This window comes from Lampetra fluviatilis, chromosome 58 (genome assembly GCF_964198595.1).
Source record: "Lampetra fluviatilis chromosome 58, kcLamFluv1.1, whole genome shotgun sequence".
NCBI lineage: Eukaryota > Metazoa > Chordata > Hyperoartia > Petromyzontiformes > Petromyzontidae > Lampetra > Lampetra fluviatilis.
In genome coordinates this window covers 5872962-5900151 of record NC_136332.1, presented here as the reverse complement: position 1 = coordinate 5900151, position 27190 = coordinate 5872962, and the positions used below count along the sequence as shown (strand labels likewise).

The following is a 27190-nucleotide window of genomic DNA, read 5'->3' as shown; positions in this document are numbered from 1 at the left end:
CTTGGTGTGGTCTGGGACGACATCATTAGACCTCCTTTGCCAGTACCAAAATATAATAATAGGGCTGTTCCCCTTTTTATCTGGCAACAAAACTGAAACCTTTTTACGAGGATTCATGCCCGCATTAACCACAATACTTGTGGTCAAAATGCAAACAGAAAAGACAGCGTCTGACGCTGTCTTTCCGACAGACCTGTTCTTCACCTGAGGACGGCTGCTTGCGTTGTGGCCGAAACGTCGTGAGAATTTTTTTAAATGTTTTATTTTTCTTATTTTATTATTTCCCTTCTACGTGACTTTACCGAAAGAACCAAGAAGATGAATCCCTGCAGTCACGAAAGCTTTAAATCGAAACACTCCTACAACATCAGAATGCACCGCCACATTAAATACGCACTACAATGGCAATAGTTTAAAGCGATTTGAAGCATGTTTTATTTTCAAAATGGAAATATGGTTTTGGGGGGGGTGGGGGCAAAGCTTTGTGACGTCATATTTTAGGGGGGGTTTGACTTTTCGTGACGCCGTGTGACGCGGGGGGGGGGGGTCAAAATCGTCCAAAATCGTGTGACGTCATTTATGGACGGCCCCTAACCTGGAACAGAGCAAAGTAACAAAATCTCTGAGATGAAAGACGCAAATCCGCTGCCAAATTTGCATCTCCACCCCACCGAGGCGATGGGGGTGGAGTGGGGGGGGGGGCGCCCCACCCCCACTTCCCCGCCCCCCCCGCGTGAATGCAACAAACATCCTCCTGCTGTGATCGCGTTCCGCCACGCGCACCGCTGTAGGTCACGTCATGTTTATTCAGTCGGTCAATTAATTAAAGTTAATTGAATGAACGCAGCCCCCTCCTCCCCCCCCACACAACCACATCGCCACCACCACCGCCCATCCTCCACCGCCCCACGCCTGCCCGCCCCCCGGGGATATGTTTATCATGAGGCTCCGTCTCAGCCCGATAAGCCTTCTTTAAGAATAACAAAGCGTAGAGCCTCGTGCGTGAGCGTGAGCGTGTGCGAGCTTGCGTGTGTTTTGCGCGCGCGATTTTTAATCAAGCTGTATGTGAGCGGCGAGGCGGCGGGGAAAAAGAGGGGGGGGGGGGTTTAATTTAAACGGGAATGCGTTTCGCGTGCGCGCGCGCGCTTTCAATCGCCCGCGTCGGCCGTGGGGTTCGGAGCCGCGGGAAATATTCGCTAAAGGATTCCGGCGTTGGGGAGTGAGTGGGTGGTGGGGATGCCTTGCACCCCCCCCCCCCCCTTGCCCCCCCCTCCTCCCCGGTGGCCAAAACTACGAGTTGAGGGGGGGCCACCCCTTGACAACCACCATGAGATTTGTTCTCAACAACGGTGTCAAACGACGACGAAGGTTTACTTTTGGAAGACGGAGGCACGACCCCCCCCGCGCCCACCTCGACAGCTTTAAATGTTCGAGACCGTGAGAGCGTAACGACGTAATGTCATTAGGGTGCAGGAGGAGTCCGCGAGATAGAATAATAGGCGTAGTTACTACGCCACTGATAATGTAGTTACTACGCCACTGATAATGTAGTTACTACGCCACTGATAATGTAGTTACTACACCACTGATAATGTAGTTACTACGCCACTGATAATGTAGTTACTAGGCCTCTGATAATGTAGTTTACTAGGCCACTGATAATGTAGTTACTAGGCCTCTGATAATGTAGTTTACTAGGCCACTGATAATGTAGTTACTAGGCCTCTGATAATGTAGTTACTACGCCACTGATAATGTAGTTACTACGCCACTGATAATGTAGTTACTACGCCACTGATAATGTAGTTACTACGCCACTGATAATGTAGTTACTACGCCACTGATAATGTAGTTACTAGGCCTCTGATAATGTAGTTTACTAGGCCACTGATAATGTAGTTACTAGGCCTCTGATAATGTAGTTTACTAGGCCACTGATAATGTAGTTACTAGGCCTCTGATAATGTAGTTACTACGCCACTGATAATGTAGTTACTACGCCACTGATAATGTAGTTACTACGCCACTGATAATGTAGTTACTACGCCACTGATAATGTAGTTACTACGCCACTGATAATGTAGTTACTACGCCACTGATAATGTAGTTACTAGGCCTCTGATAATGTAGTTTACTACACCACTGATAATGTAGTTACTAGGCCTCTGATAATGTAGTTACTACTCCACTGATAATGTAGTTACTAGGCCTCTGATAATGTAGTTTACTAGGCCACTGATAATGTAGTTACTAGGCCTCTGATAATGTAGTTTACTAGGCCACTGATAATGTAGTTACTACGCCACTGATAATGTAGTTACTACGCCACTGATAATGTAGTTACTACGCCACTGATAATGTAGTTACTACGCCACTGATAATGTAGTTACTACGCCACTGATAATGTAGTTACTACGCCACTGATAATGTAGTTACTACGCCACTGATAATGTAGTTACTACGCCACTGATAATGTAGTTTACTACACCACTGATAATGTAGTTTACTACACCACTGATAATGTAGTTACTACGCCACTGATAATGTAGTTACTACACCACTGATAATGTAGTTACTACACCACTGATAATGTAGTTACTACGCCACTGATAATGTAGTTTACTACACCACTGATAATGTAGTTACTATGCCACTGATAATGTAGTTTACTACACCACTGATAATGTAGTTACTACACCACTGATAATGTAGTTACTATGCCACTGATAATGTAGTTTACTACTCCACTGATAATGTAGTTACTAGGCCTCTGATAATGTAGTTTACTAGGCCACTGATAATGTAGTTACTATGCCACTGATAATGTAGTTTACTACACCACTGATAATGTAGTTACTACACCACTGATAATGTAGTTACTATGCCACTGATAATGTAGTTTACTACACCACTGATAATGTAGTTACTAGGCCACTGATAATGTAGTTTACTACACCACTGATAATGTAGTTACTATGCCACTGATAATGTAGTTTACTACACCACTGATAATGTAGTTACTAGGCCACTGATAATGTAGTTTACTACACCACTGATAATGTAGTTACTATGCCACTGATAATGTAGTTACTACACCACTGATAATGTAGTTACTATGCCACTGATAATGTAGTTTACTACTCCACTGATAATGTAGTTACTAGGCCTCTGATAATGTAGTTTACTAGGCCACTGATAATGTAGTTACTATGCCACTGATAATGTAGTTTACTACACCACTGATAATGTAGTTACTACACCACTGATAATGTAGTTACTATGCCACTGATAATGTAGTTTACTACACCACTGATAATGTAGTTACTAGGCCACTGATAATGTAGTTTACTACACCACTGATAATGTAGTTACTATGCCACTGATAATGTAGTTTACTACACCACTGATAATGTAGTTACTAGGCCACTGATAATGTAGTTTACTACACCACTGATAATGTAGTTACTATGCCACTGATAATGTAGTTACTACACCACTGATAATGTAGTTACTATGCCACTGATAATGTAGTTTACTACTCCACTGATAATGTAGTTACTAGGCCTCTGATAATGTAGTTTACTAGGCCACTGATAATGTAGTTACTATGCCACTGATAATGTAGTTTACTACACCACTGATAATGTAGTTACTACACCACTGATAATGTAGTTACTATGCCACTGATAATGTAGTTTACTACACCACTGATAATGTAGTTACTAGGCCACTGATAATGTAGTTTACTACACCACTGATAATGTAGTTACTATGCCACTGATAATGTAGTTTACTACACCACTGATAATGTAGTTACTAGGCCACTGATAATGTAGTTTACTACACCACTGATAATGTAGTTACTATGCCACTGATAATGTAGTTACTACACCACTGATAATGTAGTTACTATGCCACTGATAATGTAGTTACTATACCACTGATAATGTAGTTACTACACCACTGATAATGTAGTTTACTACTGCACTGATAATGTAGTTACTACACCACTGATAATGTAGTTACTACACCACTGATAATGTAGTTACTATGCCACTGATAATGTAGTTTACTACTGCACTGATAATGTAGTTACTACACCACTGATAATGTAGTTACTACACCACTGATAATGTAGTTACTATGCCACTGATAATGTAGTTTACTACTGCACTGATAATGTAGTTACTACACCACTGATAATGTAGTTACTACACCACTGATAATGTAGTTACTACACCACTGATAATGTAGTTACTATGCCACTGATAATGTAGTTACTACACCACTGATAATGTAGTTACTACACCACTGACAATGTAGTTACTACACCACTGATAATGTAGTTACTACACCACTGATAATGTAGTTACTATGCCACTGATAATGTAGTTTACTACTGCACTGATAATGTAGTTACTACGCCACTGATAATGTAGTTACTACACCACTGATAATGTAGTTACTACACCACTGATAATGTAGTTACTACACCACTGATAATGTAGTTACTACACCACTGATAATGTAGTTACTACGCCTCTGATAATGTAGTTACTACACCATTGATAATGTAGTTACTACACCACTGATAATGTAGTTACTACACCACTGATAATGTAGTTACTACACCACTGATAATGTAGTTACTACACCACTGATAATGTAGTTACTACACCACTGATAATGTAGTCACTACACCACTGATAATGTAGTTACTACACCACTGATAATGTAGTTACTACACCACTGATGATGTAGTTACTAGGCCACTGATAATGTAGTTACTACACCACTCATGATGTAGTTACTACACCCTGAACATCGTTTGCGAGAGGTTCGTGGGTTCGGATCGAGCAGCTACCCCGATTAATACTGCGGGCGCTTCGAACACACTGGACGTTAAAATTCCCACGGCGTCGCTCGCATGCGTTAGACCCCTCGCGTGCCAGCGTCACAATTACAAATGAGCTGCTTCTACTACCGTGACTGCTCCTGCTACTACTGTTGCTTCTCCTACTACTGCTGCTGCTACCTCTTCTACTACTGCTGCGCCGTACCCAGGAAGGCGGAGGGTGACACAGTGCCGTTGGAGATGGACACCATGACGCTGATGCCCGTCTCGACAAAGGGCACCGAGAAGTCGATGACCTCCTGGCGTTCCTCGTTGATGGTGAGCGAGCCGATGGCGATGTCCGCCCGCTTGTACAGCACCTGCAACGCAAAGACAAAGGTCATCGACAACCAATGCCAAAATACGCCATTCGACATAAAGTGACGGTGACGTCACCACGGTGCCTGTGGCATGCGAGGTGCACTTTGAGGCCACGTGAAGTGTCGAAGGCTTCACTGACAGGAGGTCATGGGACAGACCCAGGTGGCTGACTGAGATGACTGGCAGATGCACCACCAGCTGTTCCCCCTACTGTGCCAACTTGCTGCTGTTTAGCTGCCCGGTGCTCCGCTCGTTGTTGTGAGCGTCGCTCCTCTGCTCTCAGCTGTTGCTGGAGGGCGACTGCCTCCAACTGCCCAGTAGCAGCGTCCTTCACGAGCCTCCGCCACAGAGGCCGATCTTGAAACCACCACGACCACATTCACCACCACCTCCACCGCTACCACCACCACTACTACCACCGCCAGCACAGCTACCACCGACACCACGACCACCACCCCCACCCACAAGCATCGTCGGGGTCAAGTTGCCAGTACAGCGAGCGGCACCCATCCAGGCCGGCAACAGCCACATGTGAGAGTGTTGGTGGCCAGCAACCACGCCCGGCCGCCTTTGTCTCCCCGGTGGCGATATTTACACACACACAGCATCCAAGGTACTCGTTTTGAGGCTGAGTCGACCTCGGGTAGAGTACGGGTATCGGGTACCTGATTGCGACCTCTGGGATGAAGCCATGTTGCAGGCGCGGGTGGGTTGATTCTAGGAACTTGAATTGTGAGAAGAGACAAGACGTTGGGAAATGAGTGACAAACGGTGACTCACCAGTGACTCACGGCCTACCCGTACCAGGGTCGCAAACGGGTACCCGTACCCGTACCCGGCCGGGTATGGGTAGCCGGGTATCGGGTAGGGTACGGGTATCGGGTACCCGGTTGCGACCTCTGGGCCACCCACCCCTTCCGTGCGCCCTGCTGGTCCTTTATCATCGGCGCCGCGACTGGCTAACAGCACTGTCCCTCCTAAGTCGGTGAAGGCTATACGGGGCAATATGTGTCTTGCGTGTGCGCGCGCGTGTACATGCGATCCGTACAGCCGACGGGATTTCGGAGTCTTGGGGTCTAATGTGGGTCACCGGCATGAGCACCAATGTACCTGTACTAGGCTCATAAACCCCCGCACAATGTTCAATTTAATTCATTATTGCTCTCGGCTCGCAGGCAGCATTTTTTTATTTATATATTACTGTTGTTATTATTATATCAAACTATTATTAGTGATTTTCTCTTAGCTACTCTTTCTGGACATATTCGCAATTGGAATAACCTTGACCGGGAAAACAAGACGAACGCAAAGAAAAAAAGACCGTGTATAGCAGCCGGGCTTTTAGGGAGAAAACGAATGCCTTAGGGCACAGAGTCTCGCCGGGGGGGGGGGGGGGTGGAAGGAGATTGGCCCCAAAAACGCTCAGGTGCGCCTCTGCGGCGAGCCGCGCGCTCGTTTCCGGCGCGGTTGTCCGACGTTTCGTCTCGACGAGCCGCCGACAGATGGGGGGGTATTGCTCCCCCCCCCGCCCCCGAATGTCTCTTGAAATGAGGAATCCCGCGGCGGTGGTCGGTCACGTAATTTTTGTGCTCCCTGCCGGAGCAAGAAGAAGAGGCATCTGGTACAGCTGCGGCCGACGTAATGAAATGATGAATCGAGTATAGGGACACCTCTACTTACGAACATTCGACTTACGAACTTTCGGAGATATTAACAAACTTGTTCGTATGTCCAGTTGCCAGTTCGGACTGAGAGTTGTAAGCTCAACTGCCGCATAATAGATGGCGGTGGTGGCATCTACATCTGCAGAACGTGAAGAACCAGTGGCATCTACATCTACAGAACGTGAAGAACCAGTGGCATCTACATCTGCAAAACGTGAAGAACCAGTGGCATCTACATCTACAGAACGTGAAGAACCAGTGGCAGCTACATCTACAGAACGTGAAGAACCAGTGGCATCTACATTTGTAGAACGAGAAGAACCAGTGGCATCTACATCTACAGAACGTGAAGAACCAGTGGCATCTACATCTGCGGAACGTGAAGAACCAGTGGCATCTAAATCTACAGAACGTGAAGAACCAGTGGCATCTACATCTGCGGAACGTGAAGAGCCAGTGGCATCTGCATCTGCAGAACGTGAAGAACCAGTGGCATCTACATCTGCAGAACGTGAAGAACCAGTGGCATCTACATCTGCAGAAGGTGAAGAACCAGTGGCATCTACATCTGCAGAACATGAAAAACCAGTGGCATCTACATCTGCAGAACGTGAAAAACCAGTGGCATCTACATCTGCAGAATGTGAAGAACCAGTGGCATCTACATCTGCAGAACGTGAAGAACCAGTGGCATCTACATCTGCAGAACGTGAAGAACCAGTGGCATCTACATTTGCAGAACGTGAAAAACCAATGGCATCTACATCTGCGGAACGTGAAGAACCAGTGGCATCTACATCTGCAGAACGTGAAGAACCAGTGGCATCTACATCTGCAGAACTTGAAGAACCAGTGGCATCTACATCTGCAGAAAGTGAAAACCAGTGATATCTACATCTGCAGAACGTGAAGAACCAGTGGCATCTACATCTGCAGAACGTGAACAACCAGTGGCATCTACATCTGCAGAACATGAAAAACCAGTGGTATCTACATCTACAGAACGCGAAGAACCAGTGGCATCTACATCTGCAGAACGTGAAGAACCAGTGGCATCTACATCTGCAGAACTTGAAGAACCAGTGGCATCTACATCTGCAGAAAGTGAAAACCAGTGATATCTACATCTGTAGAACGTGAAGAACCAGTGGCATCTACATCTGCAGAACGTGAACAACCAGTGGCATCTACATCTGCAGAACATGAAAAACCAGTGGTATCTACATCTACAGAACGCGAAGAACCAGTGGCATCTACATCTGCAGAACTTGAAGAACCAGTGGCATCTACATCTGCAGAACGTGAATAACCAGTGGCATCTACATCTGCAGAACGTGAAGAACCAGTGGCATCTACATCTGCAGAAGGCGAAGAACCAGCAGCATCTACATCTGCAGAACGTGAAGAACCAGTGGCATCTACATCTGCAGAACGTGAACAACCAGTGGCATCTACATCTGCAGAACGTGAAGAACCAGTGGCATCTACATCTGCAGAACGTGAAGAACCAGTGCCATCTACGTCTACAGAACGTGAAGAACCAGTGGCATCTACATCTGCAGAACGTGAAGAACCAGTGGCATCTACATCTGCAGACGGTGAAGAACCAGCAGCATCTACATCTGCAGAACGTGAAAAACCAGTGGTATCTACATCTGCAGAACGTGAAAAACCAGTGATATCTACATCTGCAGAACGTGAAGAACCAGTGGCATCTACATCTGCAGAACGCGATCAACCAGTGGCATCTACATCTGCAGAACGTGAAGAACCAGTGCCATCTACGTCTACAGAACGTGAAGAACCAGTGGCATCTACATCTGCAGAACGTGAAAAACCAGTGGCATCTACATCTGCAGAAGGTGAAGAACCAGCAGCATCTACATCTGCAGAACGTCAAGAACCAGTGGTATCTACATCTGCAGAACGTGAAGAACCAGTGGCATCTACATCTGCAGAACGCGATCAACCAGTGGCATCTACATCTGCAGAACGTGAAGAACCAGTGGCATCTACATCTGCAGAACGCGATCAACCAGTGCCATCTACATCTGCAGAACGTGAATAACCAGTGCCATCTACGTCTAGAGGAGATTATGCAACTTTTAAAGCCATTCCCAGTGTTAAATGTACATGCCGTACAACATGTTTGGAATCGAAAGGCATAAAGTTGGACTTACAAACAAATCGACTCATGAACAAACCTCTGTAACCGAACTCGTTCAGAAGTAGAGGAGTCCCTGTAATTACAGTTCACGAACAAGGCGAGAATAACCAAAGGAGGAATGATCGTTGGGGGTGCGCGAGCGAGTAGACTTGCTCCGCAAGACGCCGGGGGATTCTGGTGAAGATGACGACGATGATGATGTCCATTGTAATCGAGCTAAGCTAAGCTGCCATTTTCCACGGTGGCGTAACGGTGAGCACGCTGGACTTACAATCCACAAATCCGCGGAGATACACCCTGCAACGGTAGGGGTAACGGTTTGGAGAAGTGGGTTTGGGTGATAATGAACCAGTGGCATAATTTTGGTTTGATATAGCAATTATCTGAAACGCCAGGGCATCTAAAAAAAAGATTTAACCCGTAAAAACAAAGTTTTTCACTATAAATCCTTTATATGCGTGGCGGCTAGAGTCCTCTCGTCCTCTGGCTTGAGATGGCTGCCACTTATGGGTCAGATGATTGCCTGCCACCATTAAGCAATTGGTAATTAAATATAATTATTTTTTTCCTAAAAAGTGTAAAATTTAGGAAAAACATTTTCACGAAATTTTATTGTCACGCACAACGAGTCTGTGTGCAAAATGTCAGCTCGATTGGATCATGGGAAGTGGGTTAAAAAACGACCGAAAGATTTGCACGGTCGTAAGCGCGCAAGCAAGCAAGCAAGTGAACTTAATATAAAGGATTTAAAAACTCTCCATCTCACACATCTCATCTCAACACATTTGAAAGGGCACCCCCGGTGGCAGCGGTCCCTGCGCGGCACCTGGCCCTGCGAGCGGGCATCGGTCTGCCAGTCGGGGGGCGATGATTGTCGCTGCGTGGTCTGGCCTAGGGGACCGCTCAGTGGCAGCCGCCCCTGTGCGGCACACACTGACTCCGGCACGTGGCCTTGCGAGTGGGCATTCGTCCACCAATCAATTCCAACCGAGTAAAGTGCGGGTTACTCCCACCTCCGCCAAGACGTCTGGCCTAGGGTGAAAGAGTAGGCCTTCTCTAGACAGGGACTCTAGGCCACCGTTAAAGTGGGGATGCCCTTCTACCAGTGGCGGTGTGGGCGAAACGATAGCGGGGCTGCTCCATGGCCACCGCGTCCACAATAGGCGCCGTGAGGTCAGCTCCAACTTCCGAGAGCTGAGGTTGACCTCTGACCCCGATCGCGAACCTCGAGCCGCGGGCTCGCCTCAAATCGCGATACCTCCCGTTACGATCCCCGTGGGCGCGGGCGAAGATGTCTCGCTGGTGTTAAGCAACGTTTCTAATCGGCTTCCCTGGACGACGCAACGGCTTCCCGCGACGGGGCCATTAAGCTCAGAAAATGCAATGGAGAAACAGAAAGACGCACTCTGCGGAGGCTCCACGGGACGCGTGCTCGGAATTGCACTCAATATATTTCGCCGGCCGAAGGTAGAAATGCACGTGATTGGAATGGAATTGCGGCGTGCGCTCGGGTTTATATATATATCGGGAACGGTGAGCGCGTGATGCTGCGCTCCGAAACCCGGCTATGAACCCGAGTTCGGTTCCCGCCCGTGGCACCAACACCAGTGACGATTATCTGAACCGGACCTGGACCTCCACGGGGGTCAGTAAAACTCCAGCTTCAAATGATTATTTGGATTTCGATTTAAAGCTTTCGTGACTGCAGGGATTCATCTTCTTGGTTCTTTCGGTAAAGTCACGTAGAAGGGAAATAATAAAGTAATACAAATAAAACATAATAAAATAATTCTCACGACGTTTCGGCCACAACGCAAGCAGCCGTCCTCAGGTGAAGAACAGGTCTGTCAGACGCTGTCTTTCCGACAGACCTGTTCTTCACCTGGGGACGGCTGCTTGCGTTGTGGCCGAAACGTCGTGAGAATTGTATTTTATTATGCTTTATTTTTAGTATTTTATTATTTCCCTTCTACGTGACTTTACCGAAAGAACCAAGAAGAGTATTTGGATGTTATAAATTTCCACGTAATAAGCCACTTCGTTGAGGCTATCTGTTGGTGGCCAGGTTGCTTCTGAAAGAGAGGTTCTTTAGCTCGGTGCGCCTTACCTGGTAAAATAAAAAAATATACATTTGGCGAAATAATCAGATGAAATTAGTGCCTGGAGCTATGCGTAAACAAAGCCGACTTGGGGAGACAAAGGTAGCCGGGCAGTGTTAGTCTATGGGCAATGTTAGTCTATGGGTAATGTTAGTCTATGGGCAATGTTAGTCTATGGGCAATGCTAGTCTATGGGCAATGTTAGTCTATGGGCAATGTTAGTCCATGGTGCAATGTTAGTCGATGGGTAATGTTAGTCTATGGGCAACGTTAGTCTATGGGCAATGTTAGTCTATGTGGCAATGTTAGTCTATGGGGCAATGTTAGTCTATGTGCAATATTAGTCTATGGGCAATGTTAGTCTATGGTGCAATGTTAGTCTATGGGCAATGTTAGTCTATGGGCAATGTTAGTCTATGGGCAATGTTAGTCTATGGTGCAATGTTAGTCTATGGGCAATGTTAGTCTATGGGCAATGTTAGTCTATGGGCAATGCTAGTCTATGGGCTGTGTTAGTCTATGGCCAATGCTATTCTATGGGCAATGCTATTCTATGGGCAATGCTAGTCTATGGGCAATCTTAGTCTATGGGCAATGTTAATCTATGGTGCAATGCTAGTCTATGGGCAATGCTAGTCTATGGGCAATGTTAGTCTATATTTCTCTCTCGCTATGTGAGCCGCGTTCTTTCTCACACAGACATCATCTGCCATGGCCCTTCCTTCCGTTCGCGCTCCGCCCCTTGATATTTCACCCAACAACTCTGCGTCGCATTCCCCTCCACGGTTGCAGCATCCAATTAAAATCAAATTGCCAGCTGATTACGAATCGTAAATGAGTTGCAATGGAAATTGAATCAAAAACGTTCGGCTAACGATGATGCCTGCTGGCTGGCTGGCTGGTTGCTGCTGCTGCGATTTTAAATTTATATAATTTTTTTTTAAAATTGACTTTCGGGTCTGATGATGATGGCGTCGTCGAGGGGACATTGCGAGCGCCCGCTGTGGGTTTTCTTCCGGCTTCTCTCCTCTCCCCACATCCGACGAGGAACTCGCCACGTCCATCGACCCACTCACCCCCCCCCACACCTCGCGTCGTTTGGCACGATGTCCGACGGTTCGCTGCGCGTGCCCTGACCGGAAGATTATGTTCATACCTGCCAACCCCTCATAAGTGCTCTACATTATTACAGCCCAATTCAGACCTTATTGGTTACCCCGTACCCTTTATAAATCTCAACGTTCATCCTACAAAGCCCCATTCCAAGGGAGAAACACAAACAAATAGACAATAACCACTAGTACACTCACCACTAGTACACTCACCACTAGAACACTCACCACTAGCACACTCACCACTAGTACACTCACCACTAGTACACTCACCACTAGTATACTCACCACTACATACCTGTCAACCCCTTATCAGTGCCCTACGTTATTACAGACCAATTCAGACCTTATTGATCACCCCGTACCCTTTATACATCTCAACGTTCATCCTACAAAGCCCCATCACAAGGGAGAAACACAAACAAATAGACCATTTTTAGTTGCAATGTCTCTCTCCCTACTCCATGTCTATGCTCCCCCTGTTTTCTATGTACATATTTTTTTTACTACGACAAGTGCTGCATCTGCACGCAGCCCTCCTCGCAGTCCGACGGCCTCCGACGGGTAGCTCACATCAGCATGCAGAGCTCCCTGTCGTCTGCCACTGAGCACGTGGCCCTCCTCCAGCGCCCACTGCTCCATGAAGGCCGTCACGTCGTGGGTCAGCCGCGCATTCTCTCTCTCTTTTTTTTTACGATCAGTGGAAACAAGAAGATGCTCGGTGTAGTCGGCACTTTGCTTCGTTCATCATTTCGTAGTAATTTTTTTAAAAATACATTTACATTTTTAAACTCTGCTTTATGTACCTCTCTGTCACTCTCTCGCTCACTCTCTCGCTCACTCTCTCACTCCCTCCCTCTCGCTCACTCTCTCGCTCGCTCACTCTCTCGCTCACTCTCTCGCTCACTCTCTCGCTCACTCTCTCGCTCTCTCTCTCTCCCTCCCTCTCGCTCACTCTCTCACTCCCTCCCTCTCGCTCACTCTCTCCCTCCCTCTCGCTCACTCTCTCGCTCACTCTCTCGCTCACTCTCTCGCTCTCTCTCTCTCCCTCCCTCTCGCTCACTCTCTCCCTCCCTCTCGTTCACTCTCTCGCTCACTCTCTCGCTCACTCTCTCGCTCACTCTCTCGCTCACTCTCTCGCTCTCTCTCTCTCCCTCCCTCTCGCTCACTCTCTCGCTCTCTCGCTCACTCTCTCTCCCTCTCTCTCTCTCCCTCCCTCTCGCTCACTCTCTCGCTCTCTCTCTCTCCCTCCCTCTCGCTCACTCTCTCGCTCACTCTCTCGCTCTCTCTCTCTCCCTCCCTCTCGCTCACTCTCTCGCTCTCTCGCTCGCTCACTCTCTCTCCCTCTCTCTCTCTCCCTCCCTCTCGCTCACTCTCTCGCTCTCTCTCTCTCCCTCCCTCTCGCTCACTCTCTCGCTCACTCTCTCGCTCACTCTCTCTCTCTCCCTCCCTCTCGCTCACTCTCTCGCTCTCTCTCTCTCCCTCCCTCTCGCTCACTCTCTCGCTCACTCTCTCTCCCTCTCTCTCTTTTTCTTTTACGATCAGTGGAAACAAGAAGATGCTCGGTGTATTCGGCACTTTGTTTCGGTCATCATTTCGTAAAATTTTTTTTTTTTTTTTTTAAACTGGGCTTTATGTAGCCCTCGCTCGCTCTTTCGCTCACTCTCTCGCTCGCTCTCTCGCTCTTTCTCTCACTCGCTCTCTCTCTCGCTCGTTCTGTCGCTCATTCTCTCGCTCACTCTCTCGTTATGTACGGCGCCCCCCTCGCAGTCCGACGGCCTCCGACGGGTAGCTCATAACAGCATGCAGAGCTCCCCGTCATCTGCCACGGAGCACACGGCCTCCTCCATCGCCCACTGCTCCATGAAGGCCGGCACGGCGTGGGTCAACCGTGCATGGCGGAACTCCAGCCACACCCTGGCTCCGACCAGAGCGCGGAAGATGCCCAGGCTGCTGGCCGGACGTTTCCCCTCCAGGGCCACCTTCCTCGCCCTGTAAATGGCGAGCTTGGCGTAGCCGACGAGCACGTTGACCAGCCCCTGAAGATGTTGGGATCCGTCGCCCTTTCGGTATCCAAAGATGAAGACCGTCGGGGAGAAGTGGAGGCTGAACTTTAGTAGGATGTTTCTCAGGACCTTGAACAGCGAGTCCAGGCTCTTGCACTCCACGTATTGGTGCGCCACCGTCTCCACTTTACCGCAGAACCGGCACTCCGGGGGCGTGTCGGTGAAGCGCGCCAGGGAGGCGTTGGTGGTGACGGTGCCGTGGGCGATGCTCCAGCTGAGGTCGCCGATGCGGTTGTACGTCGGGCTGGAGTAGAGTTGCCTCCAGCGAGGCCTCTCCGGAGAGATGCAGGGCAGGGCTTTCCTCCAGGCATGGTCCTTGTGGCTCCTCAGGGTGTCCTGTTGGTGAAACCGGACCATGTAGGAGTAGAGCACCTTCCTCTTGACATTTGCGAAGGCCACCTCTAGTAGGTCTTCCAGCCGGCACAGGTTGTGATCCGCCTTCGCTTGTCGGCATTGGCGCTGCAGCGGCACAACGGAGAGCTCCGGTGGAGGGGGACCGAGAGGGGCCTCGTCGTCCCCAACGCCGATGGGGGGCGTTCTCCCCGCTGCCGCTGAGAAGGCTTCCTTGGCTTCGGCCAGGATCCGGGCAGCCACCCGGAGCGATTGCAGCCCTGTCTTTGTGGCCATGTCTGCTGGTCCGAGCCACCGGCCCCGTGTTCCAGGCTCCACCAGATCTCCCATCCTGGTGAGCCGCGCGTTGGTGAGGCGCCTCTCCATGCCGGGGGTGGCGGTGGTGGACGGCAGCTTTGTCTGCGGGTTCCTGAGGATCGGTTCGAAGACCAGATCCTCGGCCGATCGCGGCCGGTTCAGCCTCCTGACGGCGAGGGTGCTCCACGTCTGCAGGACGCTCCTGTAGAAAGGTGGCAGTTGTCCCAGTGGGAGGCCCTGCAGGTCCATATAGAATAGTTGTTTGGAGCACTGCAGACCCCCCAGCTGTTTGAGTAGGAAGGAGGCCGTGACGCTCCAGGCTGGTGCAGGGGTGGTGGTGTGCAGGAACTTTTGTGCGGCCTGCAGTCGGAAGGTGGCCAGCTGACTCCGCACGCACACCAGCCCGTGACCGCCCTCGTCCAGTGGCAGGGCCAGGACCCCAGCCGCGACCCGGTGTCCTCTGCCCGACCAGAAGAAGTCGAGGACTCGCTTCTGAAGCGCGTTGACGAGGCTCATGGGGGGGTGCAGGGAGAAGAGTCGGTGCCACAGCATGGACGTCACCAGCTGGTTCACCACCAACGTCTTTGTCCTGAAGGTGAGGAACTTGCACAGGCGACTCCAGGTGCCCAGCCGCTCCTTCACCTTCTCCTCCAGCTCGACCCAGTTCCTTTGCGGTGGTTCCTCCTCTGGTCCCAGGAACACCCCCAGGTGGTGCAGCGATGTTGTGCTCCAATTGATGGTTTTTGCCTTCTCCGGACACTCGGTCATGTCCCACGCTCCAACCAGCAGGCCGCTGCACTTTTGCCAGTTCATTTTGGATGAGGAGGCCTTCGAAAAGACCTCCTGACACTCGTGCAGCAGGGCGACATCATCCAGGGAACGAAGGATGAGGAGGATGTCATCGGCGTATGCCGTCAGGACCAAACTGACGCTTGGTTCCCTGAGCACCAGGCCGCTGAGTCTCCGCCTTATGAGACTCAGGAAAGGCTCTAATGCCAGTGCATAAAGTTGGCCCGACAATGGGCATCCCTGTCTCACTCCTCGCTCGAATTTGACGGGGGCAGTGAGGGTGCCGTTGATCTTGATCATGCACTCCGCCTTGGTGTAGAGTAGGCGGATCGTTCGGACAAACCCATCTCCAAAACCAAAGGTCTTGAGGGTTCCCAGCAGGTATTTGTGGTCAACTCTGTCAAAAGCCTTTTCCTGGTCAAGGGCCAGAAACGCGATTGGGATGCCCAACCTCTGGGACATCGCGATGAGGTCTCTGACCAGAAAGATGCCGTCGTGGATGGATCGTCCGGGGATGGTGTAGGACTGGTCCCTGTTTACGACTTGTGCAATCACCCCTTTCAGTCGCAGGGAGAGAGCCTTCGTCAATATTTTGTAGTCGGTGTTCAGGAGGGACACCGGACGCCAGTTTTGTAGGTGCCTCAGGTCTCCGTTCTTGGGAAGCAGAGTGAGCACTGCCCTCCTCCAAGACTGAGGCATCACCCCGGTGACAGAGGCTTCCTCCAGCACCTCTCTGTAGTCCTCCCGTAGGGATGGCCAAAAAGCGGCGTAAAACTCCCCTGTTAGCCCGTCTAACCCTGGGGATTTATTTGGGGCCAGTCCTCCTACAGCTGCGTCAAGGTCATTCCTGGTGAGCTTTTGCTCCAGCAGCTCTTTCCCATCTTCCTCCAGGGTGGGTAGACCGCTCCATGCCTCCGCCTGGGCCGCTCCCGATGTTTCTTCAGGGGAGAACAGGCTGCCGTAGAAGTCTCTGATGATGGTCGACTTCTGCTGGAGTTCGTGCGCCAGGACACTGTCACCATCAAAGAGGCACTCCATGTATTTGCGTCTCCCGTTCTGCCTCCCAAGGGAGTAGAAAAACGGGGATCCCGTGTCGAGGTCGGTGATGAGCTTCACCCGGGATCGCACAAACGCTCCCCTCGTCTGCTCCTCCTGTAGGCCTTTGAGACGCTCCCTAATCTCCTCGTATTCTCGAAGAAGAGCAGGGTCACTGTCCTCGGCGAGGCGACTCTCCAAATCGAGGACCCGGGCTTCCATGTCTGTGATGTCCGCGTTCTTCAGTCTGGTGCTCCCCCAGGTGTATTGTTGGCACAACAGCCTGGTGTGCACTTTGCCCATATCCCACCATTGGGCCAGAGAGTCGAACTGCGTTTTGGTTTTTCTCCACTCTTCCCAGAAGTCCTCGAACATCTCTATGAAGGTGCCATCCCCCAGCAGCGAGTTGTTAAAATGCCAGTGGGACGCACCCTCACGGGCTCTCTCCAGCTTGACACGGAGCACGATGAGGTTGTGGTCCGTGAAGGGTGCCGCCCTGATGCCAGACGTTATGGCGCACGTCACAAAGTTCTTAGAGATGTAAAATCTGTCGAGCCTGGACTGTGTCACCGAGCCATCGCGCCTCGTCCTCGTGTACGTGAACTGGCGTTGGCCTGGGTGATGTATGCGCCACACGTCCACCAAGGCGGCGTCCTCCAGTAGTCCCTGCATCTCCCTCTTCGGCCCAACTCCCCCCTGCTGCCTTCCCGAACGATCCAGGGCGCCGATTGTGCAGTTGTGGTCGCCACCCACAATCACGCACTCGTCGTCCGGGATCCCAGCCAGGTGCCTCCTCAGGAGGTGCAGGAACGGGATCTTCTCCTTGTTGTTGACCGGCGCGTACACGTTCAGTAGGTGGGTGGTGACATCGCCCACCCTGACCGTTACCGCGAGCAGCCTTCCCTTCACCACTTCGGTCTGGGTGATGAGTTCGGGATGAAACCCTTTAGCGAACAGGGTCGCGACTCCACAGGAGGTGTTGTCAAGGTGGCTGTAGAAGGAGTCCCCTCCCCACTCCTTCGTCCAGTCATCTTCGTCCTCGACCGTGAGATGCGTCTCCTGAATGAAGAAGACAGAGGCAGCGTGTTTCCTCGCAAGAGACATTGCGGAAAACCTCCGCACTGCCTCCCTGCAGCCGTTCACGTTTAGGGAGGCGATGTACATAGGCATTGGTTTTTACTTGCCTCCACGTCCTCCCACTTAATAATTTGTTTGCGGAAATATCTCAGCCTTGCCCTCTCCTTGCCCCGGGACTTGAGTCCCTGATTGGCGAGGACTCTGTCGGCTTGAGTCACAGAGGCCTTTAATGCCTTGCTGTCCTTCCATCGAACCATGGCAATGTCCGCTCTGTCCTTCCTCACGTTGGTGTCGTCAAGGAATTTGCAGAGATCTTCCAAGGAGACCAGGCAAGTCTGAGAGTCAAGGACTGTAGACCCCTGGCTGCTCTCGCTCCCCACACTGAGGCAGTCGTCCCGATCTGAGTCGATTTCCTCGGCGTCCGTCTCTGCTGGAAGAGCTGCAGCGCCTGGGCTGGCGCATGGCCCAGCGGCATCCTCTCCCCCAGTGTCGTGGACGACTTGGGATGTCTCCTGCTCAGGCTCTTCGGGTGGATGGCCCCGGGGTGTCTCTTCCACTGGTTTTGGGTCAGCAGTGGGACGGGGACCTTCCTCGTCATTCCCATCCATTTCATCCTCGGCGAGTGTGCTTGATGACTCTCCACCGACTTCCTCCTCTTGGTCGAGGGCTGAGCCAATAGGATCTGTCATCGTTTCATGCATAGCTGGTGGGGAGTGAGTCTCTATCACCGCAGTAGACGGTTCGATTTCCGTGGCGATGTCGCCTTCATCGTCCACGCTCTCCTGCTGTGGAAACCCGTCCCCAAACACACGCTGCTTCTTCCTCTTGACGAGTTTCTTCCTCGCCACCCGCGCGTCACTTGGCGTGGCGTCCGGGATGGCGAAAACCATGTCGTCGGCGTCCGGCAGCTGTTCTGCTTCCTCCCCTGGTGTGGGAGGTTGCACCGCTTCTTCCGGTTCGAGGTCTGGGAGGGGTTCCTCCTCTGAATTAGACCCTTGCGATCCGGTTTCTTCTGTATTTTTCCTCTTGCGATTAGTCGCTTGAGGTGGCGATGTTGGGGCCACTACCTCAGGTGTAGGAGGCTGTGTGGCTGGCGGGTCCGGTGTGGGCTGTTGGGGGCCTTGTTGCAGTGGGGGCTCTTGCTGCTTTCCCCCCTCTGCTGTGCCTCCCTCCTCCCCACTCTTTTCTCCGACCCTTGGCGTCGTCGGTTTAGGGCAATCCCTTCGGAAGTGCCCCTCTTCTTTGCAAAGATTGCATTTGATGCAATCCTTGGCATAAAACAGTCTATGGGCAATGCCTGCATAGACAATCACAAACGATCCCTCCCCGTGTTGTCCGGGAGTCAGTAGGACTTGCACCTGCCTCCTGAATGAAAAGACGTGTTTCAGGGCGGGGTCTCTGCACCCCAGCGGCAGGGCACGTACTGGCGACACGACCGTGCCCAGCTTGGACACGTGCTCCAGCATGTCCTTGTCGGGGATGTAGGGCGGCACGTTGGAAACGACGATTCGCGCCGCCACTGAAACGATGGGTTCCAGTTGGACGTACACTCCCCGCACGGTTATCCCCTTCTCGACTGCCGCATCGGCCCCCTTCTTCGTTGTCAGGAAGAAGACGGCTTTCCCGCTGAGCTTCGCGGCGTGGGCGATGGTGCCTGGCGGGACAATGGCGGCCAGGGCCACGACGTACTCCTCGATCGTGACGGAGCTCGATGCGTAGCAGCGGATGCCGTTCTCGCGCGGCGGAAATGTTCGCTGCGCGCTTGGGGGGGTTGGCCTTGGAGCAGAGGCCCGAGTGGGGGGCCTCGTGGCTCCGGGCAGATTGGCAGCTGCGGCCTGTGCGTAGGTGGCCATTTAGTTCCTCCTACCCTCAAACGCTGCCTGACTGTGGTGTAGCGCTTCTATATAGAGCTCCCTTCGAGAGTGTAAACTGAGGATCAAGAAGTAATCCTCGTTGAAGAAAATAAAGAAAGTTAGAAAAAGGAATAAATTAAGTTATTTAATAAATTATGTGTATTTTTTATTTATTGAATAAATTAACCTATAGAGAAAAAAAGAATGTACAAATAAATAATAAATGGAGATCAAATTATAAATTTACGTCATAAATAAATAAATATTCTGCACCAGCGTGTAAGGAGCCCAATAGTTAATCATTAACCATTAGGCTGCTTAATCCGCCAAGTCAACAATAGTGTTCAAATTATTGTGAGGCTCTAACTCGGTGCTTTAACAGCAAATGCTCACACAAGAAACAAGTTAAAACAAATCTTAAATAGTTTGAGAATCGCAAACTGAGATTAACAACATAAGCAGAAGAAATACCGGAACAATAAGCAAAGTATAAAAAGCCTGTTAAAGTATGAAAACGATGTTTGAATAAACTATGGGTTTGACCACCGCGCCTTAGAAACAGCAGCGTGTTTCAGAAGGCTGTGCCTCACCCCGAGTTATTAAGCTTCAGAAAGTAAAGAAAAATAGGAAACCACACAAATATGACTACCTGTGTGTGCAAGAGGCAGAATACTTACTCTTACTGAGTAAAATCTGTAAAGAAATGAAGCAGTTAGAAGCGGGTTTTTAAGATATATGATAGGAAAATCAGGAGCTCAAACGAAGCGCGCCCTCTCTCTCTCTCCCTCCCTCTCGCTCACCTCTCCGACCATGCCGTTCCACAGGCCCTGCACCATCTTGCCGTGCTTTCCGTTTGACACGAGGTAGAGGTCGAAGGTGAACCCCACTCCCTTGGCGAGCTTCTTGAGGATGTCGATGCAGAAGCCCTTGCAGCAGCGCTTGATGTAGGAGCCCGTGTCCGTCAGGTTCCTGAGCACAAAGACAAAGGTTCAACAACCCCCCCCCGGTATAGCCTTAACGGACTGTTGGGGGCAAGTGCCGTTAGCGAGGAGCACTGATGAAGGCCGCCACGGGGTGGGTGGGTGGGCCGGTACCGTGCACGACCGCCTTTGTCTCCCCCAGCGGCGATGTTTACACACCGCGCCAGGTACTCATTTGAGGCTGAGTCGACCTAGGGGAGACCCAGGACCTGTACCAGATCATCGCCGCCGGTGTTGGTGGCCGTGTTGCGGGAATCGCTGTGGTACGTAGCGCGGCGCGCTAACCGATGCGCCACCACTCTCCCGCATGCGCGCGCGCGCTCGCTCGCACGGACACACGCAGACGGCGACGCGCGCGTTGAAATCCTCGACGCCTGTTGAGGACTCGGTCTCGCAGATAGGAAATCATCCGTCGTTGGGTCACCTCCACGAGCGTCATCGTAGCCCACGCTACAAGCGGAGGGACGGCGGTGCAGAGGAACGGACACATGGACGAACTGACAGACAGACACAGAGAGAGAGAGAGACTTTTTAAAGACAGACACAGAGAGAGAGAGAGGATCTACAAAGACTTTCACACCCCCCCCCGACCCAGAGCTCCCGAAGGGACAAAGCTCCCCGCGGCTCAGACGGTGGCTCTGACTGGAGTCGTCAAAACCCAGCCGAGCTCTGAACTTCCCAGCAACCTTAATTCCCGTCACGCCAACACCTGCGCTGCCAACGCTGCACCCGTCACTTTGTTTCGGGTGGGGGGAGGGTGTGGGAGTGGGGGGGGGCTAACCGGGGGGGAGGCGAGGGGAGGCGAGCGGGGGGTGGGGGATGAGGCAGGGGGGGGCACGATGCAGTCAATCTTCTTGGTTCTTTCGGTAAAGTCACGTAGAAGGGAAATAATAAAATAATAAAAATAAAACATAATGAAATACAATTCTCACGACGTTTCGGCCACAACGCAAGCAGCCGTCCTCAGGTGAAGAACAAACAGTGTCTGAATGAACACCACCAGGCTTGGAAGCGTATATTTAAGCTGGGTTGGAGGGGGAAGAGCGCCTTGACAAATGCAGTCAATGTTGAAGAAACTCTAAGCGAGTGCTTAAATGCGGAGCGAGTGGCAATGTGATCAACTCTCGCGTGTCCAGGGACTCCTCTACTTACGAACGAGTTGGGTTCCAGATGTCGGTTCGGAAGTCGAATTGTTCGTAAGTCCAAATTTACTCCTGTCGATTTCAAACGTGTTGTATGGCATGTACACTAAATACAGGCAATGGCTTTAAACGTTGCATAATCTCCTGCAAAATGTGGTTCTTCACATTCTGCAGATGTTCTGCAGAATGTGAAGAACCTGTTCTGAATATATAGATGCCATTGGTTCTTCACGTTCTGCAGATGTAGATGCCACTGGTTCTTCACGTTCTGCAGATGTAGATGCCACTGGTTCTTCACGTTCTGCAGATGTAGATGCCACTGGTTCTTCACGTTCTGCAGATGTAGATGCCACTGGTTTTTCACGTTCTGCAGATGTAGATGCCACTGGTTCTTCACGTTCTGCAGATGTAGATGCCACTGGTTCTTCACGTTCTGCAGATGTAGATGCCACTGGTTTTTCACGTTCTGCAGATGTAGATGCCACTGTTTTTTCACGTTCTGCAGATGTAGATGCCACTGGTTCTTCACGTTCGGCAGATGTACATGCCACTGGTTCTTCGTATTCTTTTTTGGCAAACTAATGAGCGTTGATGTTCGCGCGATGAGAAACCGCAGAACACTCGGAGAAAATCCACGTGTGTGCTTGGAGACAACTCTCTCCACCGTGCAGATGGAACAGATGGAGATTAGTCCACAGTGTTGCTGTACACCGTGCTGATGGAACGGGTGGGGATTAGTCCACAGTGCTGCTGTTGCACCGTGCAGATGGAACGGGTGGGGATTAGTCCACAGTGCTGCTGTTGCACCGTACAGATGGAACGGGTGGGGATTAGTCCACCGTACTGCTGTTGCACCGTTCAGATGGAACGGGTGGGGATTAGTCCACAGTGCTGCTGTTGCACCGTGCAGATGGAACGGGTGGGGATTAGTCCACAGTGCTGCTGTTGCACCGTACAGATGGAACGGGTGGGGATTAGTCCACCGTACTGCTGTTGCACCGTTCAGATGGAACGGGTGGGGATTAGTCCACTATGTTGCTGTTGCACCGTTCAGATGGAACGGGTGGGGATTAGTCCACAGTGCTGCTGTTGCACCGTACAGATGGAACGGGTGGGGATTAGTCCACAGTGTTGCTGTTGCACCGTTCAGATGGAACGGGTGGGGATTAGTTCACAGTGTTGCTGTGCACCGTGCAGATGGAACGGGTGGGGATTAGTCCACAGCGTTGCTGTTGCACCGTTCAGATGGAACGGGTGGGGATTAGTCCACAGTGCTGCTGTTGCACCGTGCAGATGGAACGGGTGGGGATTAGTCCACAGTGTTGCTGTGCACCGTGCAGATGGAACGGGTGGGGATTAGTCCACAGTGTTGCTGTTGCACAGTTCAGATGGAACGGGTGGGGATTAGTCCACAGTGCTGCTGTTGCACCGTGCAGATGGAACGGGTGGGGATTAGTCCACAGTGTTGCTGTTGCACCGTTCAGATGGAACGGGTGGGGATTAGTCCACAGTGCTGCTGTTGCACCGTGCAGATGGAACGGGTGGGGATTAGTCCACAGTGTTGCTGTACACCCACGAGTAGAAGGGAGTTTTACACCCCATCTCTGCGGTGCTCCAGCAACCCTTCGCTGCTGCTGCTTCTTTCACAGCGCCGGATCACAGGAGCCACCTTGTAGCAGCAGCAGTAGCAGCAGCGTAGCTCTCATCAGCCACGGCTGCCACCACCGCACATCCTTTAAGAAATCCGCCCTCCACACTCGGCGCGCGCAGGGCGCTAATGATGCGATCCATAGCCCCCCCCCCTGCATTGTTATTCAGCAGCTGTTTCCTGCTTCGGGAGGATGGAGACTGTCCCGTTTGCAAACGCCCCCCCACCCCCTGCCCCCCTTCCCCCCTCGGCGCTCATCAATCCCGATCGCCGTCGCTGATGGGACCTTAACGATAAGATGCGCGACCTTGAACTCTGACCTTCGACCGAGCGCTCGTACCCGTCTGGATTCCGTGACAACCACGGAGAACGGGCAGAACGCGTCGTGCCAGAGCGGACGGGAGGGATTTCCACGAAAAAGAAAAAAAATCTATATTTTTATATTTTTTTATTTTATTTTTCCCCGCGGGGGACCGCCCGGGTTTGCTTCGTTGTTCGGGAGAGGGCAATTATATTTTTTTTTCAAGGGAAGGTTCACCAATTATAACGGCTTAGACGGCCGGTCTTTCTGAATTTTGATGCGTGCCCACTGTCCGTTCTCCTCCGCGGATTTCAAAGAGTCTTTTTGTAACCTTGCGAGAATCAATTGGATTGGAGGGGCGGTGGAAGAGAGGAGGGGGGGGGATGGGTTTAGTGCATGAGCGTGCACATGGATGCACGCGTGTGTATTTGCATGATAGTGGGGGTGAGCGGTAGTGTAGACGTTTAGCGATTTAGCTGCACCGCGCCACGAACCCGGCAAACCCGAGTTCAATTCCCGCTCATTGACAACAGCAGCGACGATTTACCTGGGCCACTGTGCCTGGTGCGGTGTGAAAATATTTAACAATTGGCAACCCGCCCGCTCGCGCGCCACAGTGCCGGCCTTCATAGGTGCTACTCGCTAACAGCACTTGCCCCAACAGTCTCTCAAGGCTATATGGGGGGATCTTTGTCTTTGTATGCATGATAGTGGGGAGCACCATCAGGACCCGATGGTGTAGACCAGAGGTCGCAACCGGGTACCCGATACCCGTACCCTACCCGATACCCGGCTACCCGTACCCCGCCGGGTACGGGTACGGGTAGGCCGTGAGTCACTGGTGAGTAGCTGTTTGTCACTCATTTCGGGTAGGGTACGGGTAGGGTACGGGTACCCGTACCCGGCCGGGTACGGGTACGGGTACCCATTTGCGACCCTGGTGCGGCCGGGTACGGGCACGGGTAAGGAATCAAAACCCGTTTGCGACCTCTGGTGTAGACCTACGACCCGGTGGTCTACACCTAAGTCCTGGTGGTCTAGCGCTAAGACCCGGTGGCCTGGTGCTAATCCAGTGGTCTAGGCCTGAGACCACCGACTGTCTAGGGCTAAGTTCACCACCGGACTAGTGCTATGGCGGAGGCAGCCGTGGGGGGCGTGGGGGTTCACTGGTTCCGCTACCGTTGGCGCTGCGGGTCAAGGGTGAGCGCACGGTTCGCTGCGCGGGTGACGCTTCTGATTCAGACCCCAATCAACATCCAGGGGAGGGGGGGGGTCATGGAGGGGGGGGGGGTATTCGATTTGCAGTGCGGCCGTCGCGACAGCGGCATCGGCTGGCGGGAGCGGCGGACAAAGGGCGAGAGAGAGAGAGAGAAAGTGGGGAGAGAGCGAGAGAGAGGTTGAGAGAGCTCAGCGCGAGAGAGTTGTGAGCGATAGAACGGAGAGAGGGAGCGAGCGAGAGAGTGAGCGAGAGAGTGAACGAGAGAGTGAGCGAGAGGTGGGGCTTTATATAAAACAGAGTTTAAAAATGTAAAAAAAAAAATACGAAATGATGAACGAAGCAAAGTGCCGAATACACCGAGCATCTTATTGTTTCCACTGATCGTAAAAAAAGAGAGTGAACGAGAGAGTGAGCGAGAGAGCGAGTGAGAGAGTGAGCGAGAGAGTGAGCGAGAGGTGGGAGTTTTACATAAAGCAAAGTAAAAAAAAAATTACGAAATGATGAACGAAGCAAAGTGCCGAATACACCGAGCATCGTATTGTTTCCACTGATCGTAAAAAAAAGACAGAGAGTGGGGGCAAGAGACAGGGAGCGAGAAAGGAGGGAGCGAGAGAGAGCGAGCGTGGCTGACCCACGCCATGCCGGCCTTCAAGGAGCAGTGGACGATGGAGGAGGCCGTGTGCTCGGTGGAAGATGACGGGGAGCTCTGCATGCTGATGTGAGCTACCCGTCGGAGGCCGTCGGACTGCGAGAAGGGCTGCGTGCAGAGCGAGAGAGTGAGCGAGAGAGCGAGCGAGAGAGCGAGCGAGAGAGCGAGCGAGAGAGCGAGCGAGTGAGCGATCGAGAGAGCGAGCGAGGGAGCGAGCGAGGGAGCGAGCGAGGGAGCGAGCGAGGGAGCGAGCGAGGGAGCGAGCGAGAGGTAGGGGTTTACATAGACCAAAGTTATTATTAAAAAAAATAAAATTTACGAAATGATGAACGAAGCAAAGTGCCGACTACACCGAGCATCTTCTTGTTTCCACTGATCGTAAAAAAAAAAGAGAGACAGAGAGCGAGTAGCGAGAAAGAAAGAGCGACAAAGAGAAATGGCAGAGTAGCGATAGAGAACGCGAGGGAGCGAGCGAGTCGCAGGGAGAGAGGTGAAGGTCACGGTGTGATTACAGAGCCATTCATCACAGCGCCGACTTAACTTCGCTGAACTTTGAAAAACACGCGCGGCGTCTCACCTGCCGTGCCATTGTCGCCAGGCTCAGGTCACGTTTCAATTCTCCAAAGCGGGGGGGGGGGGGTGACCCCCAACACCCCCCCCACCCCGCTACTATCCCGCACCCAGGTGAAGTAATCTTTACAAAGACACACAGACTCATATAGAGACCGGTAGACTCGCATAGAGACCCACAGACTCACATAGAGACCCACAGACTCGCATAGAGACCCACAGACTCATATAGAGACCCACATACTCATATAGAGACCCACAGACTCGCCTAGAGACCCACAGACTCATATAGAGACCGATAGACTCGCATAGAGACCCACAGACTCACATAGAGACCCACAGACTCGCATACAGACCCACAGACTCATATAGAGACCCACATACTCATATAGAGACCCACAGACTCGCCTAGAGACCCACAGACTCATATAGAGACCCACAAACTTATTTAGAGACCCACAGACTCACAGCTACAGATTTGAACAGAGACCCACAGACTCGCATAGAGACCCACAAACTCACACCTACATATCTGAACAGAGACCCACAGACTCATATAGAGACCCACAGACTCACACAGAGCCCCACAGACTCACACAGAGACCCGCAGACTCACACAGAGACCCACAAACTCATATAGAGACCCACACACTCACACCTAGAGATCTGTACAGAGACCCACAGACTCATATAGAGACCCACAGACTCGCATAGAGACCCACAAACTCATATAGAGACCCACACACTCGCATAGAGACCCAGAGACTCACATAGAGACCCACAGACTCACATAGAGACCCACAGACTCGCATAGAGACCCACAAACTCACACCTAGAGATCTGTACAGAAACTTATAGACTCGCATAGAGACCCACAGACTCGCATAGAGACCCACAAACTCATATAGAGACCCACAGACTCATATAGAGACCCACAAACTCACACCAGATTTGAA

The 27190-nt window shown here is 51.4% G+C and overlaps 1 protein-coding gene across 1 annotated transcript in view; it reads right to left on the bottom strand.

Moving 5' to 3' along the window:
* Window positions 1-27190, bottom strand: part of LOC144950441 (glutamate receptor ionotropic, NMDA 2C-like) — a 79707-nt gene that overhangs the window by 11325 nt on the left and 41192 nt on the right. Inside the window, exons 5-6 of the mRNA XM_078880551.1 lie at window positions 20526-20694; window positions 5061-5214 (exon numbers count right to left, since the gene is read on the bottom strand). Of these exons, the coding sequence (XP_078736677.1) occupies window positions 5061-5214; window positions 20526-20694 (323 nt within the window). The remainder of the gene's footprint in view (window positions 1-5060; window positions 5215-20525; window positions 20695-27190) is intronic.